Genomic DNA, 22,584 nt, shown 5'->3' with positions numbered 1-22,584 from the left:
ATAAACTTATTAGCATTGGAGGGACTACTGTAGTTGTGATGCTGTATATTTGGATCAAAGATTAACGATATAACATTTTAAGTGAATGTTATGGATTATACCTAACTGATGACATTAAACTTCAAATGTGCAGAATACATATAAATCCCCTAACAAGTTAAGTAAATATTCGACACCAATTATTACGAACTCAGTTAATTCAACCACAAATCCATTAATCGTGACCCCTTCGGTCGGCTTTTCCGAATCGTCGTGATACGGCCCCACTGAATTGGCGCCTCTCGGCCACACCGAAATACGGTCGTCGTTTGACAGAACGGCATCAAATCATTCGAACTTTGAGAACGGTAGTGTTGTGTTGTTATTGCTCGGCAGCAAAGTAAAATCCGAAGAGAAGCGAGTCGAACAAGAGAAGAAGAAGAAGCGCAGGAGTGGACGACAGCAATGCAACAACAGTGACGAGGCGCCAGTGTGCAAAAGTATGTGTGCGAGTGCGTGTAAGCAACAACTCCCCGATACAAACCTACGAGCGAGAGGGGGACGGCGATAGCGACGGTTGTTCGGTCGGTCCGGTCGACCGTTAGTCGCGTCTGTCGGTCGTTCTCGCCTATGCACCTCGGCGGTAGAGCGAAAGAGAGCGCACTCTGGCTGTGTGTGTGCGTGTATGTTCTCGCTCTCTCGCGCGGTGGTGATAAATTTCTGTTGGCACAAAGTAAAAATATAACAGAATAAAAAATCGTGGCGCGGCATATAGAAGCTAATCGAAAATTATTGAGAGTATTGGGAGGAAGAGAAACATTCCTCTGTTTGTGAGTGCGTTTTTGTTTTAGTTATTCATTTTTTTTTTTGACCGGAAACTCTCGAAGATGCTGCCGGTGTAGTTGTGTATGAATGTTGTGCCATTTTTTTTTTTTTTTTTGGGAGAGAAAATATAAAACTAAAATATTAACCATACGATCCTTAGAATCGCACTTTTTACATACGACCACACATTTTGAAATTCGAAAGCTTTGGCGGGCTGTCGATGCGCGAGCGCTTGCAACTCTGGCGATAACGATTACCGTGCCGATAACGCGGCTGCACTAATCAGCATTATCACATGCAAATTAAGGTCATCCAAATGAAAAATGACCACCAATCAAAGGCCCTGCACCCCTTTGCCGCCCCCTATTTATGCGAAACAACAAGAAACAGTGTGTTTATTTTTTCACCGTATTTCGTGCTTTGGCAACCCTGCCGCTGCTGCATAAGTGAATTCCGAAGAAGAGCCGTGTCATTTTGTTGGCCAAAACATCGCTGCGCCGAGATTAATTAGACGGAAAAAACTCGATTACTTGAAGTGCTCGGCCCTATATCATTTTGGTTTAAACGTGTATGTGAGCTTTGTGGATTGCCATCGAACACAATAGGCCGACTCGTCCCCCGCAGGCACCAGCACCCGACCAACACGTCGGTGCAGGGTTGCCAGATTAACGATAAATCACACACCGCTCGTGTAATCCAAATTTTGTGTTGCTTTTGCTTAAGAAAAAAATTAGTGAAATTTTTTAGATATCTTTTAATTTCCGCTCAATGTTTTACCTGTCCAAAGTGGGGGTATCTGGCAACCACAAACTGAACCGTGCGTGTGCGAACGTGTGTGTGCACGTCCATGTGCGCGAGTGTGCGTATGTGTTTGCGCTCTTATTCAAATAGAAATTGAATGTTTTGCAGTCGAATTCAAGACAATTACGGCTCCCCCGGTAAAAACACATTCAGACTAGTTGACTTGTCCTAATTTGAGGTGTAAGGATGTGGGTTACGCCTGCGATCGCCGAGTGATCGTTATCGTTATCCCGGCTTTGGTTAATCGCTTTCCTCCTTCTCCTCCCCCTGGCAGTGGCATCCACCACATACCATCCCCCTTTCTTATTTTTCTTCTCCTCCGCCCCTTCTTCGGCCAGTCGTCTCCCTTGCTCTCCATCAGAGATGCGTAAGTCGTGCTCCCTCGCACACACACTCACGATCGTGAGCTTGGTCATTGTGTAATCGATTTACGGTTACCTTTTACCCCAACTCGAGATGGTGGGAAGAGTAATCTACTTTGTTAATAGGGGCAGCGAATATCAATCACACAATATATCGAATCGAAACACTTTGTATGCTATACTTTAGATAGTTTCAAAAAGATAAAAATATTTTTTGCGTATAAAAATAGAGAACCATTTTAAGATCAATCTCTTTTGCACCTGCGTTATAATGACTTCTTGTTATATTGTAATAAACGCAAGAAGGGTTATTTGTACCTAGTTTACAACTGCTACAAATGAATATAACTAATTTATTATTTTGAAAATTAATCCCATGTTAAATTCAGCACTCTGTTTTAAAAGTACGAGAAATGTAAATATTATTGTTTAATGCTAAAAAGTTCGTAATGTTTTTGGCAAAGCTAAAGCTATTCACACGCGTCTCGCCCACCTGGCTCACGTTGCCATCTCTAGGCGACGCCAGCAGAGCGTAGTAGTGGTGGCAGTGGTGTCGAGTGAATGACTCCGTAGTGGGGCATCAATAGAAAGAGAAGGAGGAACGAGTTAGAAGGAGCGAGGAGGAGATGGAGAGGAGGCATAATGGCCAGTGAGTGGAGCGGAGTGGATTTGGATTTGTGTCAAAGCGATTTTCCCCAACATAAATATTTAGCTCTCTAGGACCAACGGCTGACCCTCTGGGAATTAAATTCCATTTTGTTGTTTAATTAGCACTTGCGTTATGCGACAGAGTGTGCATTGTGTATATAGTTTGTGTATGATATCGTTGATTACGCAGTTGTTCCATTATCTGTATGGATTTATATTACCGCTTCTTAATCGATTGTGCACAGTGCGTATGCGCAACCTATTGATATTTTACAACCAGTTGCGTGCCTGTTTCATTACCATTTCGTTCTGTTCTGTTTCGTTTCGTTACCATTCGCAGTTCGCTGTTGTTGTTGTTTCTCCAGTCCAAATGTCAGCTGTTGCACGCAACATGTACCATAGAAGCGGAACAGCGAAACGCAGAAAAAGAGCAAATCTATCAAACCCAGGACAAGAACAACAAGTGCAAGAGAATCGGCAGCAAAAACAACAAGCAGATAAAGAGAGCTGCTAACAACGTAAACAAAACCTAAACACCCATACACACACAAAGGGAGATAGCAACAAACACAAAAACAACAACCACAAATAACAAGAATACAGCAGGAAGAGAGAGAGAGAGAAGGAGCGGGAGAAAGTGCTCCCGAGAGGGGAAATAGAAGATCAACGATAAAAGATAAGAGATAAAGTAAGTAAAGCTCGACTTTTTGTTTTGTTGGTCAATCAAAATTGAACCTCTACCGAGACCGATAACGTTTTCCAAACATTGATTTAGCTATAAAAACCAAAACGTTAAACGAATCACATTTATGAGTTTTCCAAGTTGAGTTCTTTTAGCTGCTAATTTTTACGTTTTTTTTTTTTTTTTTCAAAAAGCGTACGACCAAATTGTTTGGCTTGAAACTCAAATTATTATACATTTGTGCATAACTCTGTAAGATTTCACATTGTTTTGACTTAGAATTAAATTACGTCATGGTTTAATTTCATTTTGTGTGAAGATTTGTGTTATAGAAGAGCCAAGAAAGCGTAACTGCAAGCCGACATTCCTTTACTCTACAATATATATAGTATTTTAATCTGAAACATTTGTTCATTCATTCTAGGATATCAGAGAGAGGGAAAGGCAAGAGGAAGAGGTCCCTCGAACACAGGATCAATCATCGCCATGACAATCATACTCTTCCTGGTGGACACCTCCTCGTCCATGTGCCAGAAGGCGTATGTGAATGGGGTACAGAAGACGTATCTGGACATTGCCAAGGGCGCCGTGGAGACGTTCCTCAAGTATCGCCAGCGTACGCAGGATTGCCTGGGAGATCGCTACATGCTGCTCACATTCGAGGAGCCACCGGCAAACGTGAAAGCTGGATGGAAGGAGAACCATGCCACCTTCATGAACGAGCTGAAGAACCTGCAGAGTCACGGCCTCACCTCGATGGGTGAATCGCTGCGCAATGCGTTCGATCTGTTAAATCTGAATCGCATGCAGTCGGGCATCGATACGTACGGGCAGGGCAGGTGCCCGTTTTACCTGGAGCCATCGGTCATCATTGTGATTACGGACGGCGGTCGCTATTCGTACCGGAACGGTGTCCATCAGGAGATCATACTGCCGCTAAGCAACCAAATACCGGGCACAAAGTTCACCAAGGAGCCATTTCGCTGGGATCAGCGCTTGTTTTCACTGGTCCTCCGCATGCCGGGCAACAAGATTGACGAGCGAGTGGATGGCAAGGTGCCGCATGACGATTCTCCCATCGAACGGATGTGCGAGGTCACCGGCGGACGTTCATATCGAGTGCGAAGCCACTACGTACTCAACCAGTGCATTGAAAGTCTTGTCCAAAAGGTTCAGCCTGGTGTGGTGCTGCAGTTCGAGCCTATGCTGCCCAAGGAGGCTACTTCCGCTACCGCTGGCGAAGCGGCGGGTGCGAGCACGATATCCGGCATGGGAATACCCTCAACGTCCGGAGCGGTTCCCGCACCCGATATTGTCTTCCAGCCGGTGAAGAAGATGATCTACGTGCAGAAGCACATTACGCAGAAAACCTTTCCCATCGGCTATTGGCCACTGCCGGAGCCCTATTGGCCGGACTCCAAGGCGATCACATTGCCGCCTCGCGACGCACATCCCAAGCTGAAGGTCCTGACGCCGGCGGTGGACGAGCCACAGCTGGTGCGCAGCTTTCCCGTCGACAAGTACGAGATTGAAGGCTGTCCGCTAACGCTGCAGATTCTCAACAAGCGCGAGATGAACAAGTGCTGGCAGGTGATTGTGACCAATGGAATGCATGGATTCGAGCTGCCCTTTGGCTACCTAAAAGCGGCTCCCAACTTTTCGCAGGTACACCTCTATGTACTCGCCTACAATTATCCAGCGTTGCTGCCCATTCTGCATGACCTCATCCACAAGTACAATATGAGTCCGCCGAGCGATCTGATGTACAAATTTAACGCCTATGTGCGTTCAATACCGCCGTATTACTGCCCGTTCCTGCGTAAGGCGCTGGTCAACATCAATGTGCCGTATCAGCTGTTGCAGTTCCTGCTGCCGGAGAATGTGGACAACTATCTGTCGCCCACGATCGCCAATCAGCTGAAGCACATCAAGAATACGGCCAAGCAGGATCAGGAGAATCTTTGCATGAAGGTTTACAAGCAGCTAAAGCAGCCGAAGCTACCATATCGTCAAGTGGAGACGGGTAAACTGTTCACAGGTGTGCCGTTGCGCAGAGATTTGGTGCGGCATCCACTGCTCCGGGATATATTTTCCAAGTTGCATGGGGAAATAGATCCCGTGGAAAATTTTACGATTGTGGTGCCGCAGCCGACGCATCAGTCGTCGGCCAAGTCGCATCGCAATCCCTTCGATATACCGCGGCGGGATTTGGTGGAGGAAATATCCAAGATGCGTGAGACCTTACTGCGACCCGTCTCGCTGGTGGCCAAAGACTCGGGCCACTGCCTGCCCATCGCCGAGATGGGCAACTACCAGGAGTACCTCAAGAACAAGGACAATCCGCTGCGTGAAATCGAGCCGACGAATGTGCGGCAGCACATGTTCGGTAATCCGTACAAGAAGGACAAGCACATGGTGATGGTGGACGAGGCGGATCTGAGTGATGTGGCGCCAATGAAGTCGCCAAATGGCAATGGACCGGGTGGAGCCCCGCCCGGCTCACCTTCCGGATCGGGCCCGCCCACTGGACCGGGCCCCTCATCCCCGGGCTCTTCGCCCGGCGGTGTTTCGGGTCCCGGGATGCCCGGAATGGCCGGAATGGGCGGTGGAATGTCAGGACTGATGCTGGGCGCAGGTGGCAGTGGCGGATCCTCCAAGAAAGTGGACGGCACGTCTCGTGGGCGAAAGAGGAAGGCAGGCCCGCTACCACGTAGCTTTGAATTCCGTCGATCATCTACGGACTCGCGATCTTCGAGCTCCAGCACTGATTCCTCCACAACGGGTAGTGCACCAGGATCACCGATACCAGGCGCCACGTCATCCATACCCGGCTGCGATTCCTCTATGGGCGCTGATGGCGCCAGTTCCAGCTGTTTCGACGAGGACAGCAATAGCAACAGCAGCTTTGCGAGCTCCACATCGGAGGCCTCGGCCAGTGATTCAGGGATGTCAATCTCGCATTCGGATCGCTTGGGCATCAGTTTCGATTTCAACGAGGAGGAGACCAGCGATCAGGATACGCCCCTCAATGGCTATGTGCACAACTTCATCAATGGCATCAGCGACGATGCGACAGCGGGCGAAACGGAAGCAGTTCCAGGCGGGACATCCCTGCCGGGTGCGTCTTCAGCTAACGAACCGTCGTCAACTGGAGCATCGCCAGCAGTTTCAGCCACGCCAGCAACATCTGTGATCCCGGCCAGCAATGGCAGCGAAGTTTGCTCCGCCGTCGCGGCCGCCAGCAGCAGTTCCATCAGCTCCAGCGCCAGTTCCCCTGGCGTTCTCTACGTGCCCCTCAACGGACTGACCACCCATGCGGCCTACAGCAGTAATCTGGGTGGTCCGAGCTCGCCGTTGGACAACCTGAGCTCCCTGGGTGGAGCGGCGGGAGGTGGTGGAGCGGGGCTACTCGGTGTCAGCAAGCCGGGATCGCTGCCACTGGCCAATGGCTATGGGCACGGTCACAGTTCAGCCATTTCCCCACCTTCGCCATTGTCCTTGGCGCCTCTTACACCATTGGGTACAAGTACGCCCGCTGCCAGCAGCTCGGGACTATCGTCCAGTTCCGCCTACTTCAGCCACAATGACATCAACGATGCCTCAGAGATCTCGCGCATACTGCAGACCTGTCACAATGGAACAGGCAGTGGCTCCTCGGTCGGAGCGGGCGCAAGCAACAGCAATTTGAATGGCAATGGCAACACGGATAGTGGCGGAGGAGTCTCATCCGATGATCATGCCTCGCTGGGTGGCAACAGTTTCGATGCCCTGAAACGGACAGCGGGTACTGCGGGCAGCACTGCAGCGGGAAATCCCCACTACTACTGGGCCAGTGGTCTCAATCATCACAACAATAACACCAGCGCCGCCGGAACAGCTGGCGGTTCGGCGATGAGCAACAATCACAACCACCGGGGCCACAACAACAGCAGCCCCAACAAACTGGAGGTGAAGATCAACTCCAGCTGCGGCTCCTCGCCGACGCACAACAACGGAGGCATGGGCTCACCGGCACAGAGCCTGCCGCTCATTTTCACCGAGGAGCAGCGCGAAGCGGCCCGTCAGCACAACATCGAACTGCGACTGCAGATCTTCAGGGATATACGCCGACCCGGCCGAGACTACAGCCAGCTGCTGGAGCACCTAAATCTGGTCAAGGGCGACCAGGATATGCAGTCGGATTTCGTGGACATGTGCATCGTGGAATCGATGCGCTTCCGCCGCCATCGCATGGCGTCCAGCATACAGGAGTGGTGGGATCGCAAGCAGCAGTTAACTGCCCTGGGAACCACTGAAGCGACCGCCGGCGCGGAGCAGGCCGTCGCCAAGAGTTAACGATGGCTCATGTGGCACCACTGAGCCCGCGGGGTCATCCAATCCATCTGTCTGTGATGTCAACAAAATCGAAATCGAAATCTAAACCGAAACTGGGAAGGGAAGAGCAGCCGCGGAAGCCAAGAATTCTCGTCAATTTCCATATATTGTAAATAATTGCCAGGACAGGTAACCCACAGGATCTGGATGGGGATCAACGCATACCAAACAAGCAACAATAATATTAACAACAAAACCAACAAGCAGCCGCAATTCTAAATGAGAGAAAACACCACATTTTTATGGCAAGCTACATGTAATTGTAACATATATTTAAATAAATACTTAAGCTAGACGTTAGTTAGCGATATAACTTAAAATATAAAGCGAGGGGATTTTTTAGCAGCCGTTTCAGTTGTAGTTTTTTTTTACTTAGTATAAATATGTAAACGTAAATTAATATTTTCTCTTGAGCTTAGGAATAATTGTAATTAGACTTAGATAAATTAAGATTAGTTTTAGTGTAGTGTATGTGTATAAAAAAAAGTGAAAAGTTTAGGAAAAGCTTGAGCTTATGAGCCCCACACGTTTTAGCCAATTTTTGTTGGACCTGTTTCAAGACCACTTTGCTTTGATTTTAGCCAAAACGAATAGAGAACGTAAAAAACAAAAGCGATGACCCTTCAAAAACAGATATATGTATATGTTTATACACATACATATGTATATAGAGGATATTATCTAAATCGGGTCAGCGTTTCATTATCAAAAAGAATTGTATTACCCTGTATTTCCTTAAATCCTCCAATATATTATTTGCTAGTATGTTATGTTTATTTTAAAAATATTTATGCGAATTGTAATGTGAGCATAGTCTGCAGAAGGGCAGACAAAACGATAAGCGAAAACGTACCGTTTGTTATACATATAGAATACCAAGAAAAAGTAATACATTTTTGCACTATTTTTTTACGTGTATGTTTGTATGCATGGCCTGTGAGTAATTGAGATATAACAAAAACAAAAAAAACACAAAGAGAAAACGTTTACTAGTAGTTAGGCGGCGGGCAGTGTTTTAGAACTGCTTCATTATTAAATAATGATGTACAATTTAGAGTCTGCGTATCTAACAAATTTCATAAGACAACCACAACAGAATCAACAGAGCAGCAGCAAAGCACACTGAAATCAATACGAAATCAAACGAAAATAAAAAGAGGAGCATTGCATTCAAGTTTCATGTGATGGGTGGAAATATCTTGGGTACTTCACAAAAACCATATTTAAAGCATACTCCTTTAGCACCCCTCCCCCCTCATCAAAAAGCGTCGGCGACCATGCCACATGTATGAATGATCCCTTCTCGCGGTCGCCGTCGCTCCTCCAAAACCTTTAACCCATTGCATCATTTAAGACCATCTAATTTGCTTTGGCTTTGGAACGTTTTAGAGTTTTTTCTTAGCTTATAATGAAAGACTATTTTTCAAACATTTTATTATTATTTTATTGTACTTAGTTGCATTATAATTAAATTTTCCTTTATTTAATTGATGCAAATATGTGTTGTTTTGGTACGAACTGTTTTGAATTAAAATTGGACCGTTACATTCTCGTATTTGAATTCGGATTTGAAAAATAACGGATTCAAATACAGTATGGTATTTTCTTAGTTACTAAATGAGTATTTATTTAGTATATACTACTATAATGTACTATCTTTAGTATATTCTAAATATATACTAAATAAATATACTGTGGCTGCTCATATTTGCGTGCCTCGCGACTGGCGATAGTAGTGTTGCACAGTACCGATAGCTATCGATTAACGGCCAGCTGATCGGTTCTCACGATGGCTCAGTCGCAATCGGTCCGCCAGTGCGATAGGACGCCAGCGATACATCGACTGGCAGTTACTGCGATACTCGGAAAGATATCGGAAGGCTACGCTACGAGTATCAACACACAGAACAGACCAACTAACAGAGCAAAAATGCGCAGCGCGAAAATAAAATTAGAAGCGAAAACACAGGCGTGTGTTAACTAAAATAAGCCACATAAATAATACATTTTTTTCGGTGTGTGCGCGTGTGTGTGCGAGCGAAAGAGTCAGAGGAGTTTCGGTGGAGCACAGCGCACAGTGGTGAAGCGGAGTGAGCGAGGAGCGTAAAAAGTAAAAGTGGCGGTGCCTGTCTCTATACGTGTGTGTGTGTTGTGTGCTGTGTGTGTGTGCCGAAAAGAAGTTGCAGAAAACATTACGCAAAATAAAAGAGCGAAATAACCACAACACAACAAAAGATATTGTGCAAACAACACAGCGCTGCTGTGTGGCGGAAAGCAGGAACGTCGGAGGCGCAGCAGCAGCAGCAGTATCGTCGGAGGAGGAGAGGTGGAGAGGGGTGTGCGGTGGAGGAAGTGGAGGCAGAGGAGCAGCCACCACCACTGAGTGCGAGCGAGAGCGAACGACCGGCGCAATGAGCATCGTTGGCGAAAACCATCCCCTCCCAACCCCAACACCCGCCAGCGCCGTGGTCTCCGCATCATCGGGCGGCGGTGGGGGCGGCGCGGTCGTCATGGGCGTCGGCGTAGGCGTGACCACAGCGAATGGACCCCGTGTCGTCACCATTTACAAAACGGAAACGGGCTTCGGCTTCAACGTGCGCGGCCAAGTTTCCGAGGGGGGTCAACTGCGCTCGATCAACGGCGAGCTGTACGCCCCCCTTCAGCACGTGAGCGCCGTCCTTGAGAACGGGGCCGCCGAGAAAGCGGGCATCAAGAAGGGCGATCGCATCCTGGAAGTGTAAGTACCACCCACGTTACATAGACTAGATTGCATATTTTGGGAGCTTAAAGAGCTGATATCACACTACTATCAGATGTATCATCATTCCAAACTGAGCTTGAAACTATTCAATGATCCATTAAACTATCCTAAGTAGTTGCATTCCAAAACTAGTTTTCATCGCAAAGTGCTGTGTACTTACCTTTAATTGCTTTCAACTTCATAAAGTCCTTAGAATCATTATAAGCGAGTTGAAAACCTGCTTTTGACCACTCCGTCTATTTGCAACTTAAGGCATGTGCAACAATCACTAATTGGGAAAATATGCACAAGTTACTTGATGTTAAACACGTTTAACTAAGACCTATCTGTTATCAAATTATAGCTTGAATAATAGTTTTTGAAACACGAGGAAGTTCATTTTGCCACCGAGTGGAAGAAAAAACTCTCATAGTTTGTTAAAATTCAAAAGGCAATCTGAAGAGTGAGCTCTTTAAGCTTATGGCTCATGGTGTTGGTATTTTTTGGGGGTGCCCGGGGGTTAAGTAAGCGAAGTTAACCCCACGAAGGGCTTGCATGTGCGACCTCTGACCCCGCCCACTTTTTTGTTGGTTGTTCTTTCTGCCGGAGTTGTGGGCGTGTTGAAGTTGGAGTTGGAAGTGGAGGTGAATTCGTAGTGGGTCAGAAATGCCCGGGAATATCAATAAACACTGCTACCTGCTTGGTGTGTTGGTGGTTGTTGCTGGATTTATCCACACATTTCAGAGGGTTGCTACCGCGAATTGGGTTAAAAAAGCGAGAAAGTCCCAAAAGAATGTGAGCTGTATTGGTCATACATATCCTATAATGCATATATGTACATATATTATTAAAACAAAATAAGCGTGTACGATTAGATAATGGCGCGTTTTCTGCAAAGCTAGTATTTCATTTTGGTTATGAAATGATATTGGGGCTTATCGTTTTCTCGGAATTCCTGTTCGAATAGCACAAAAATAAGGAATTACATACGATGAGGGAGAAATATGAGTCAGTGGAACGTGTTAATAAGGGAACCGTATTTTTCAATTACTTTCTCGCTTGATGAATGAAAATGTTTTCGTTTCTAAAAACGATGTTTAATCGAGGCTATCACATTCCTTTTTGCCATTTTCCCCTTTTAATTTGAACTAAAGGTGCTCTCTTATTATTCCTCCTTTTTCTGCTATGTTTTCTTGAATGGCATAATATTATGACACACCGCACCAACACACACACGGGCACACACACACTCATTCCAACACAATTGCATGCAGGCTAATTAAAATGCTCACTTATATTTCTTTTTTCTCGCATTGTTTTGTTTCTTTTACTCCGCTGCTCGTTGCCTCTATTTTGCGTCCCTGTCTGGCGGAGCTTTTGTTTAGCATCTTTTGACATTTTAGTTTCGATACCCGTTATCAGTGAATATCTCGTATCCCTCTTTTCCCTATCCCTCGCTCTCGCTCTTTCCCTTTCTTCTCGTCGAGACTGTCCATCAATCATTTTATTTCATTTCATTACTCATGTACAGTGGGCTTTCGATAGCGTGCATGAATGATGTTTCAATTTAGAATGTATAATATTATATGCTAAATGTTGCAGTGCAATCTTTAACAAGTCTTAATTATGTGATAATTATTACAATTCCCATTTATACTGAATTTAAAGTGACATGGTGTTCACTGTACTTCGTTACTCTTGTAGTTTCATTTTGTTTTCATAGTGGGTGCGGTTTCGCTCTCCCTTTCTAGCGCACAGCACATCATACGGTATGCTTTCGGTGCGAAATTCAATTAATAAATTTTACCAAAGTTTCGTCGCACTGGAGAGCGCCCAGCAACTTAATTATCATTGTCACCTTCCCTCGTCGGCAACGGAAAATTCGCAAATTTTCCACACTTTTCCAATGCAAATAGAATGAGTGACGTGGATGAAAGCTGGGAAGGGGAGGGGAGGGGATGGGGAGGGGTTTGACTATTATGCGGCTTGTTGTTGCTATTTGCAGTGCCCATCATTTCATTATCAGTGAAAAATACAACAACAATGCCGACGTCCGTTATAATTCGGCTGCGCGTGAGCTAACAAAAACAGAAAGCAAAGCACAAGCAAAGCAAAAGCAAAAGCAACAAGAAAGCATAAACTGCAGAGGGCAAGCGAAATGCAAAAAAGCAGAAAGCAAAAGCAAACAAATTTGCATTTAGTTTCCGCCAGTTTCCGAACCAGTTTTCAACTGAAACCAAGCGCTTAAATTCCGCTAATATATTTGTGCTCACTTTACGGGATATTTGATAACATAAACCTGCTGAAATTTATCAAAAATATGAATATATTTGGATCGAAACTGGGTTCAAGCTCTTAAAACTAAATTCTAAATTTCAAAAGCATGCAATAATACAAAGTATGTAAACATTAAACGTATAGGAACAATTTGAAATTAATGATCCATGAATCACAATATGTAATCCTTGTTTATGGAATCCGTACTTTCAATGAGCAGCAATAATCCGTAGCTTGTTTATCCGCGTGCTTTTGTTTGCCCGATTTTGCGGGCGTTTCGCTCGCGTCATTACCTCCGCCCAAACACATCCGCCCCCTGGCCACGCCCATTAATCAGTTATCGACGCTACGTTCGTCGACCACCCACCCATGTAATGGCTGCTTATCGGATTTTCCTGAACCACCAGTACTGGAGGAGTGACCACCAGCTAGGCGGCAATTGCTGATCCGTAGCCACATCGAGTTGCGTTTGCCGCCAGAGAGTGGGTGCATCGTTGCACAGACTTCCGTTGCAGCGGACACAGTACGGATCATTGGCGGAACACTCCGGCACCTGACCCTCGCATCCGCGCACCGTATAGATCCCGTCCAGTCGGCTGACCACCGTGCTAACGCACAGTTCCGTGGGACTGGAGCAATTGCTGGTCGTCATTGCCGTGGGCAGGTCCATTGCCGCACAGTCCGCATCCTGGTCCTGGGCATTGCAGCGGTAGCAGCTCCGGACGGAGAAGCGATTGCAGCCATCCGCATCGCGGCACAACTGGCAACTTTCGCCCAGGGCAGCGGGTGCAAAATTCGCATCCGCACAGCCACGTCGCAGGAAGGTATCTGGGATTATAAGAGGGAAATGGGTTACAAGGGTTTCTCAAGCGTTGATATCCGTAAAAATGGAATTAAGATCTTATTTAATAGCAAAATTGTTATGTTATTCAACTTTATTAAAGATGACCAACTTTAATCAAGGATGAATGCCAATTCAACTAAAATTCCTGGATGAAATGCATTGCTTAACAAGTTTTATTTCCTTATGAATAACGGACAGTTTGAGTGGGCCATTCCTGGTCGAGATTCCCCACTCACCCTAACCTTGCTCGCAGGAATAGCAGGCCGTGGTGCCCGCTGCGCACTTTTCCGTTGGCAAATTGCGGCCAGCACGGCAGCCAGGATTCGCGGTGGAATTGCAGGCGGCGCAGACAATGTCCTGGCAATTGGCGTTGCAGAATTCGCCGTGGCACTCGGTTAGCTCGCCGGTGGGATAGAATCCCATGGCGGTGGAGCATCCCCTCTGAAGGACCTCGGTCTGGGTGTTGCGGTAGCTGAAGCAGTACTCCCTGTGCCCGTACATCACCTTGTTGACGCAGTGCGTCACAGTTGAGTTGCTCAACGAGCACTTGGGCTGCTCCTCCTCCGGCGCCGCCCGTGGATCCTGGTCGCGCAGGCAGTCCGGATTGGGGGCCAATCGATTGTGGGTGCACTGAAGGCAGCGCGATTCCGTGACGGTCTTCTCCGCATTGCAACCGTTGTAATTGCACTTCAGGCAGACGTGCGGACAGGTTGTCGGCAAATTGGTGTGCTCACAGCCGCGCAGGGTGTTGGATAAGTGGACTACGTTCGTGTAGCACCTGTCATCCTCCCGGTAGACCGGACACGGCAGCAGATACTGCGGCCGACTGGCCACATCGATGCAATCCGATCCGCTGCACTGATAGCAGCGCAATCGATCCGCGGGATAAACGTGCCGATTGCACAGGCTCGTATTGCACCGGTCACATTGAGCGGCACAGTAGCCATTAGGATACAGCCGCGCCAGGCAGCCGCGTCGCGTTAATCCCGCCGATATGGAGGTGACACACTCGTCGCCCGTCTGCTGGCACTCCTCCACTTCCAGCTGCTGACCCGGTCGGGTGGCACACTCCGAATCCTCGGCGGAGTCGCAGGCATAGCACTCCAGGGAATCGACTATGGCCAATCCCAGGATGAGTAGGCCGCCCAGCGCGAGGAGCGGCAGTTGGGTACCTAGTGCTCGCTTTCTGGCCATCGTTCAATCGCTCTTGAATCGCTTAACTAACTGCTGGCACAAAGAACTGGAGCGCAGGTATAGTGCAGGCTACACAGCGATTAGATTAGCCATTGAATCTCAAGTGGATCCAAGTTCGCACTGATTGGTCCGGATAAGTTTCTGGAATGGTCATTTCTTTGTTGGCCCAAAAAAGTGCTCATGATTGCACTTTCCAAGTGCTGACTGGTTCCAGGCACACGAACTAGATCTTGAGGGCAAGGAGCTCCAATTGGTATAAATATTATTTCAAGGGAATCCCCAGATTTCTTGTGCACATCATTCATTGAAAGGTTATCATCTATCTGTTTGTCTTGAAATTCAACTTGAACAAACACAAAGTACATTATTATCTTTAAGTTTGGGATAAACACAAACTGAGTAACATTGGGCAATTAAAAATAGTAAACTTTTGCCGAATGATACGCAATTTGCCTGCGAATTTAACCCACATTTGCAGCGGCGAAAGTTTCACACCCCCACTTGTTGTTGTTTGTTGTCCATTCAAATTGAATAAATAAATTCCTTGGACAATTTGCGTTTGCTACGTCTCAACTTTGTTGACTGAATTAACTCATATGTGTATGTATGTATATGAAACCTAATTCATTTCAACAGGAAAATGGGCCATCAATTACGTGTGTCGTATGATGATAATTGGAAGTTGTTCAACTTCTTCTGCCCAACTGCAAGGGGCAACCAAGTAATGCACTTGGGAAGTGAACTTGGATGCGTCGGCAGGAATGGGTTCGTTGATCCCTGAATGGCAGGATTAATCCGGAAGTGGGTTTGATGAATCGCCCTTTTGCGACTGCTCCTTTGAGAGCAGGAGGAGAGCACTGAATGGATACTTCTGGATACATCACATAATTGAGCACCCCAGACAGACAGACAGTCAGTCCTTTTGGCCATATTCCATATTCTGCAGCTTTTGTGCTCGGCTTGCACTTGGCCGTCTCCTCAGTCCACTTAACATTGTACTTGGTTGTAGGAGGAGGGGGAGGGGTCGGTCGTGCGTGGGTCGGGGCTGTTCTAAGGTTGTGGGACTCAATCAATGGGGATTATGAACTATTTTCAGCTTGCCAAGCAAAGATAAAAAACAGTCATGTCAACGCAAAAGTGCACAAAATATAAACATTTAGGTAAATATAGCAATAAATCGTTGTTGAACGTGACATTCGTAGGCCTTAAAAAAGCTTATCTGAACGTTGCAAATAGCAATTTCCACCAGTTTTTCTTTCAGTGCATATCAAGATACACGAAAAAATCCATTCGTAGAATACGTAGAACAACTTTGCAGGCATTGCAAACAATAAAAAGAAAGGAACTTGATTGAAACGCAGAGGAACAATTGCATCTTGAGCCGGAAATTTCCTTCACTTTTTATTTGCTCCTCGCTGTTTCCAACTCCTGGCCTTTCAAGTTAAAGCCAATAATTTAAAGTTCATCTTCTTAGGCCGAAACTAAATTGAGTGTTAAGAAGCCTTTAAGCACGCAAGTGGCAGACAATTTCCCAGCTCGAACTTGCCACACAAGGCTCTAATGTTTTTGTGGCATATGGCTTGAGTTATTGAAGGGTCATTAGCTGATTTGTAGCCAGCACATGTGAGCCAAAGTGTGTGTGTTGTGTGGACTTGTGTGGTACCCAAAAAAGTAACTACTTGCAACTCGAAAGCAGGCATGCAACATGAGTAGTGTTGAAGGAATAAGAGCAGTAAGAGTTTCTAACTAAAATATATGATTTGATTCTCAAAATATATAGAGCAAAGATCTCAACACTTTGACCAACTCAATGAAGTATTCATGGGGTATCCACGAATCGACACCTTTAGTTTTTTTGTTTTTATGCTGCCACGAATTTGTGTTTGCGGTTGGGTTCTGTGTCAATGTTGTTGCTGCTGGTCTGTGGCATATGCCCCGACAATAATCAATAGATTTACGTCACTGGATCGACTTGGATTGAGTGGAATGGGAAGTGCGGGGCATGGGCCATGGGCCACGGGCGATGGGATGTCGATGTGGTTGCGGCTTGGTTGCCTGACTAGCTGACTGACTGGCGGAATGACTGACTGGCGGACTGGCTGGCCCACATTTCCGCATTTCCTAGAGCGCCCGAGAGCAGAGACCGAGGAGTTTTGGTGGCGGTTTTAGGTTTTCATGTTTTCAGGTTTCACTTTTCGGCTTCATGCGGACCAAACTAAGCCACAAATAAACCCGACGAGGAATGGATGTGGGAAGTTGTAATGGGTATGGGACTGGGAGTAGCCATAGGATCGGGAGGCACATCAAACAGAAACAGAAACTGAGACTGAAAACGAGAATTAAGCTATGGAAGGACACTTGTTAAGCACTCATGTCTGGTCCTTCGCGCGGATTCCTGTTGGGCTTAATTAATTTTCGATTTCCATGCCCGTTAATGGAATTACATTTCACTTGCAGGCGGAGTACAACATACGTGGTCTGTCCAAGGTGAATTAGATACAAACATGGAATGCAGGCGCCAGCTTTGTTCCATTCCCACATACACAAATATATATATAGTTGAATGTATTATATTGGGCATTATTATTTGCTCTTCACATTTCGCAGCCTATTTTTAGATATTCGAAATCCACTCTGCATGGCCTATATGTGCGAATTATCTTTTCATTTCGCCCTCAACTATTCAAATTTCGTGTGTAAACATTTCGGATTTTATTATTTGTTCGCTGGCCGGCAAATATTTATTCGATTTGCTGGACTTAAACAATTGCATGCGCCGTAGTAACGAAACGCTCCACAGTCCAGTCGCATTACCATGTCCAATTAGTGCTGTAGGGAAATGCACACAAATCGCGAATAAACATTGAACGAAATGAATATAGGCATCCCATTAGTATTTGCCCAAGACAGTTGCTGCGGCGTATCAGCTCTGCAGATACCCTAGGTGAGGGTATGATGGGTGGTACTACAAGTGATTGAAAGTGGCCACGTAGATGTTAATCGATATGAAATGCTCTTGGGAATAAGGCAATATATAGTAGATATAGCGCCCATATGTTGCTTCACATGCCACTTGCCACCACTTTGTGGGTGGTGTGCACCCACTGTGTGGCGCCACCTGTCCCACTGTGCGCAAATTTGCAAGCAAGCTACTCTTCCCTTTGGTTTTATATATACTCTTTTTTTTTCTTTTTTTTTTAAAAAAACTTGGACAATTAATGGAAAATGATACAGTCGCTCGTAAACGAAAAAAAAAAACCATTCGCCTCACAATTAAGTGGGAAAGGCATTTGCATTCGCCTATAAATAAATGCATAGATCGCTTTGTGCGCTGCTCTTTTCGTTGTGATCTTTTCTGCTTTATTGTGTTTCCGTCTTGTTTTTTGTAGCGTTGCTGTATTTCTTAACTATTTTTACCAAGTGGCTGGCAAACAGGTTTCCGGAGCACAGAGTCGTCGCGTCTTGGTTTAGGTTTCAGTTTCAGATTCAGTTTCAGTTTCAGTCTCCTGCACTGAACTCTCCTCCACATCTCCTTCCATCTTCCCCCTTGCTACTCCAGCACTCCACCACTCCGGCTGATTGGCCCCCGATTTCTGGATTTCTGACATGTCGCTATGTGAGTCATGCTGCGAGCCTCGGGAGCTTTTCAACCATACCACCAGTGCGTCACAAAGTGCGGCGATATCTGCAGCGATTTATTTATTCACTCACTTTACTTTACTTTCGGATGGCATGGGATTGCAAGCCGGAAGACGCCTCCTTCTCCGGCGAAGTGAAGGAAATCGAGGAAGAAGACTGGGAGCTGCCCATATCCAAGGCCTTTCGTTGTGTCCATTTCATTGCTATCAACTTGATTCACTTAATGCGGACTCCGAGTGTGGTGTAAATAGCATTGGTGCCATTTGTTGTCGTTCCAATTCATTAATTGTGGCATTCCCCCTATTCGATTGTCAGATTTATTCTTGTAATTTGTACCTCATTTCAATTCAAGTGCTTATCACTAAAATGATCCCCTCATGCGTTTCTCTGTCTATCAACCTTCACGTTTGAGAGCATCGCTCCTAGATAGATACAATAAGTGGATTCCAACCTGACCCGCATCGATGAGACGCCAATCCGTCGACCATCCAGAGTCGCCGTCTTATCAACGCCACTGCAATTTCAATGCATCCATTATCGACGCAATCTCTGGGCTCCCGCTGTTGTTATTTTCGCTTAAATGGATCTGTGCTCGATGGCAACGCCTTTAATTCGCCAGCGACGATCGTTCAGCACCGATTCCGTTCAAACTCCTTCAAAATGCTGCCCTTTTATTCCGTTCAGTATGCGCAGTTGACTGCCTTAGAGAAACGTTGTCTTCGGTTGGGTTTCCCTATAGCTCCTATATCACACTGCCATCAAAAAAACAAACTAATGTCTTAATGCTTTTCTCCATTAAATTGCAGAAATGGCGTCAGCGTCGAGGGAGCCACACATAAACAGGTCGTAGATCTGATCAAATCCGGCGGTGACTGCCTAACTCTGACGGTGATATCGGTGACACAGCAGGTGAGTTCAAAATACAATTTATATAATCACAAACATATAACGCACAAATACTACCACGATAGGAGGCCGATCGACTGGAGCCGCAGGAGGATCAGAGCGGCTACTCCTACATCGATTACTCGGACAAGCGCTCGCTGCCCATTAGGTAAAGTTGCCGCTCAACAAAAGTTATTAAATGGATAAACAATATACATATGCTATCCCCTGTTCAGCATACCGGACTATGGGATCGTGAATCGGAATGGCGAGCGGTACATCGTCTTCAATATACACATGGCTGGAAGGCAGCTCTGTTCGCGTCGCTATCGGGAGTTTGCGAACCTGCACTCGCTGCTGCGCAAGGAGTTCTCCGGCTTCAACTTCCCCAAGCTGCCCGGCAAGTGGCCCTTCCAGCTGAGTGAACAGCAGCTGGACACGAGGCGCCGCGGTCTGGAGCAGTATCTGGAGAAAGTGTGCGCTGTGCGGGTGATTGCCGAGAGCGATGCTGTTCAGGACTTTCTCACCGACACCGAGGATGATATATCCGCCTCGCCGGTGGACATTAAGGTGATGCTTCCCGATCACGAAGTGAGCACCGTGTCGGTGAAGAAGTCCTCCAATGCCCAGGTGGTGTGGGAGATTCTGGTGCAGCGCGCCAATCTCACCGCCTACACGCAGCAGTATTTCTACCTGTTCGAGATCGTCGAGTACAACTTTGAGCGGAAGCTGCAGCCGCACGAGATTCCACATCAGCTGTACGTGCAGAACTACAGCACGGCCTCATCCACCTGCCTCTGCGTTCGTCGCTGGCTCTTCTCGGTGGCCAAGGAGCTGACGCTGCCGGACGGCGAACAGGCTGGCCGCTTCATCTTCTATCAGGCGGTCGACGAGGTGAATCGCGGCAATATCCGAGCCGATGGTCGCCTGTACGAGCTGAAGGCGCTGCAGGACGCCAAGAAGGCGGGCGACTATCTGGCCTTGGCCCGCACACTGCCAGGATACGGAGACGTCGTCTTTCCCCACTGCTCCTGTGATAGTCGCAAGGAGGGACACGTTGTGCCCGCCGTGGGTGAGTAATCGTATTTAGAAACGCCCCTATTCAACGCAATCTAGTTACAACTCTCGTTTCTTCACAGGCATGAAGAGCTTTCGGCTGCACGCCTGCCGTGAGGATGGCTCGCTGGAGGCGCAAATGGTCGAGCTGACCTGGGACAGCATCACGCGCTCCGAGAGCGACGAGGAGTCCATGTCATTCTGCTTTCAGTACAATCGTCCAGATAAGCCAGCACGTTGGGTCAAAGTCTACACGCCATATGTAAGTTGGGATGTGGAAAAGTGCAATATATAGTTCATATAGTATAGCCTTAGAGTTTATGGTAGATTGAACTTGGAGTATTTCGATTAATTACCTTTGTGTGAGGCACACGACATAATTAATTGGCAAACAATTGTCTCGTTGATTAGCAATGTAATTTAGAGAGGTCAGCTGCACACTATATAAGCCACAAGTCCCTCCATTCACTCCCTTGTGAATTGCATTTAATTAATATTGTTTTCCATCCTGCAGCATGCATTCCTTGCGGACTGCTTTGATCGCATCATGGAGGAGCGCAAGTGGGAGGACAGCGGCGACTAGGGAAGGCGGAAGGTGCTGCAGGAGGAGCAGGCCCAGGAGCAGGAGCACGAGCAGGAGCCAGCGGAGCAGAAGGAGCAGAAAGAGCAGCAGCGACGGCGTCGACGGCAGGAGGGGCAGACTAAACAACCCAGTTCCATACCGAGCATCACCAGGCGGGCCGAGGCATTGCACATTGTTCGTTAGTGGCTCGTTGGTGGGGGAAACCGAACTGCCGAATACTCCGCCACTGAGTCCACACACCACATCTCCTTCGGTTAGCTTGCCATATTCCGGCTGGTCAGTTGTCGGGCCTCCGGAATCTGTGCACTCAGATTCGTGCTGGCCCACTGCTGCACCGAATGCCTCACCCACATATATTGTAAAGTATATTTGGCACTGATATATATATACATTTATATAATTTGTACATTCACAAGCAATTGCAATCGCCACGGCTCTCGATGCTCCAATTTGGGATGCGGATGGGCTGGAATGGAATGGGAAGGGATGGGATGGGATGGGATGGGATGGGATGGGATGGGATGGGATGGGATGGTCGTCTGGTCCGGTGGTTGGACGAAGTTGGAAAATGTTAACAGCAGCAACAAAAATGTTTCAAATGTTTTCGGCACTTAGCACATAGAGCAAACACAGGCACCAATTTAGATCAAGCAGAACCGACGATTCTCATTATACAATATAGATATATATATATACATATATATATTACACACCACTCACAGACATGCGTACATTATAAACAAAACAAAAGCAACAAACAAACAAAAATATATAAAAGAGTATATTTAAGCCAACCTCAGCGTAATATTTAATTCGTACTTTTCCAAATACCCTTCGTTCCGTTTGTGTTTGTATATTTTTTGCTCATTGGAAAGCAGCGGCTAAGGGAGATCTTTGAAATAATGAATTGTAAAAAGTCAATTTTAATTATACACAAATATACATCATATATATATACATATGCATAAATGTTTAGCAAACAAATCAACAGACATTGATCATTTATTTATTTGTATGTACGTAGGAAGGCCCAGATCGAACTCAACTGAAACGCAAGAGATCAGAAATCAGAGATCAGAAATCAGCAAAAGAAAAGCGGGTTGGCACCAAGCAAATGCTAAACGAAACAATATAAATCTACCAGATAACTAATGCGATGAAATGTTGAAAATATTGTACTCATTCGAAACTTTCTATAGAAATTGTTAGTTAAATATAAGGTAACGTTAATAGTTATTGAACAAATGCAAAAGTGAGACTCAAAACTAAGAAGCAACTCAACTAAAGTCAACTCAAAGGCGAACTCAAAAGTAGCGTAGAAAGAGACGGCAGGCTGGCGCAAGAAAGAGAGGCACAACAGCTGAGCTTTTTCCCTTCACGCCGGAAAACCACAAGAAATCACATTAGGAAAATCCCAGACCTAAGCAACCTAAACATTTTAACACGATTTAAGGCATAACATAATTACACATCCGCATAATTATAGAATGGCATATAGGCATACATTTATCAACGATGCAAGTGACGTCTGCTTGTGATATTTACAATTTACACGATTATTATGATTAATTTTACACATATATTATTTAATTGATTCCATATCTCGTTCGCATCTGTATTGGATTTGTTAATCTCTCGTAATGTATTTATTATGTTTAGTTATAGTCCTACGTTAATGTGAATTTACACTTATGT

At 46.2% G+C, this 22,584-nt stretch overlaps 3 protein-coding genes across 7 annotated transcripts; 2 read left to right on the top strand and 1 right to left on the bottom strand.

Annotated features, from left to right (window-relative positions):
• Window positions 1-297: 297 nt before the first annotated feature.
• On the top strand, window positions 298-8,845 carry LOC6612368 (integrator complex subunit 6). Of its 3 annotated transcripts, none has more exons than XM_032724978.1 (3): window positions 298-479; window positions 2,956-3,303; window positions 3,722-8,845. In XM_032724978.1, exon 3 carries the CDS (start codon window positions 3,784-3,786, stop codon window positions 7,630-7,632), a length of 3,849 nt encoding a protein of 1,282 aa, XP_032580869.1. In that variant the 5' UTR covers window positions 298-479; window positions 2,956-3,303; window positions 3,722-3,783; the 3' UTR covers window positions 7,633-8,845. The 3 variants fall into 3 exon arrangements, with proteins under 3 accessions (XP_032580869.1, XP_032580871.1, XP_032580870.1); XM_032724980.1 differs by lacking the exon at window positions 298-479 and adding an exon at window positions 545-809; XM_032724979.1 differs by lacking the exon at window positions 298-479 and adding an exon at window positions 866-1,372.
• A 632-nt stretch (window positions 8,846-9,477) lies between these two features.
• Window positions 9,478-20,981, top strand: LOC6612369 (sorting nexin-27). 3 transcript variants are annotated; one of them, XM_032724511.1, is made up of 6 exons: window positions 9,478-10,408; window positions 19,172-19,274; window positions 19,337-19,419; window positions 19,487-20,322; window positions 20,390-20,568; window positions 20,821-20,981. In XM_032724511.1, exons 1-6 carry the CDS (start codon window positions 10,083-10,085, stop codon window positions 20,887-20,889), a joined length of 1,596 nt encoding a protein of 531 aa, XP_032580402.1. In that variant the 5' UTR covers window positions 9,478-10,082; the 3' UTR covers window positions 20,890-20,981. The 3 variants fall into 3 exon arrangements, with proteins under 3 accessions (XP_032580402.1, XP_032580403.1, XP_032580404.1); XM_032724512.1 differs by lacking the exon at window positions 9,478-10,408 and adding an exon at window positions 18,997-19,087; XM_032724513.1 differs by lacking the exon at window positions 9,478-10,408 and adding an exon at window positions 19,009-19,048.
• Window positions 12,728-14,780, bottom strand: LOC6612370. The gene is made up of 2 exons (XM_002036843.2): window positions 13,775-14,780; window positions 12,728-13,516 (listed from the first exon to the last, which is right to left on the bottom strand). Exons 1-2 carry the CDS (start codon window positions 14,724-14,726, stop codon window positions 13,071-13,073), a joined length of 1,398 nt encoding a protein of 465 aa, XP_002036879.2. The 5' UTR covers window positions 14,727-14,780; the 3' UTR covers window positions 12,728-13,070.
• Window positions 20,982-22,584: the final 1,603 nt, after the last annotated feature.

Source organism: Drosophila sechellia, chromosome X (assembly GCF_004382195.2).
Source record: "Drosophila sechellia strain sech25 chromosome X, ASM438219v1, whole genome shotgun sequence".
Classification (NCBI taxonomy): Eukaryota; Metazoa; Arthropoda; class Insecta; order Diptera; family Drosophilidae; genus Drosophila; species Drosophila sechellia.
The sequence above is the reverse complement of the archived record's forward strand: the minus strand, read 5'-3'. Positions and strand labels throughout refer to the sequence as shown.

Excerpts from the sequence above, each read along its gene's own strand:
- LOC6612368 (XM_032724978.1), top strand. The coding sequence starts at position 3,784 with ATGACAATCATACTCTTCCTGGTGGACACCTCCTCGTCCATGTGCCAG.
- LOC6612369 (XM_032724511.1), top strand. The coding sequence starts at position 10,083 with ATGAGCATCGTTGGCGAAAACCATCCCCTCCCAACCCCAACACCCGCC. Across the intron at positions 19,275-19,336 it reads TGATATCGGTGACACAGCAG|GAGGCCGATCGACTGGAGCC; the intron begins GTGAGTTCAAAA and ends CTACCACGATAG. Across the intron at positions 20,569-20,820 it reads TCAAAGTCTACACGCCATAT|CATGCATTCCTTGCGGACTG; the intron begins GTAAGTTGGGAT and ends TCCATCCTGCAG.
- LOC6612370 (XM_002036843.2), bottom strand. The coding sequence starts at position 14,726 with ATGGCCAGAAAGCGAGCACTAGGTACCCAACTGCCGCTCCTCGCGCTG. Across the intron at positions 13,517-13,774 it reads CTGCTATTCCTGCGAGCAAG|ATACCTTCCTGCGACGTGGC; the intron begins GTTAGGGTGAGT and ends TTATAATCCCAG.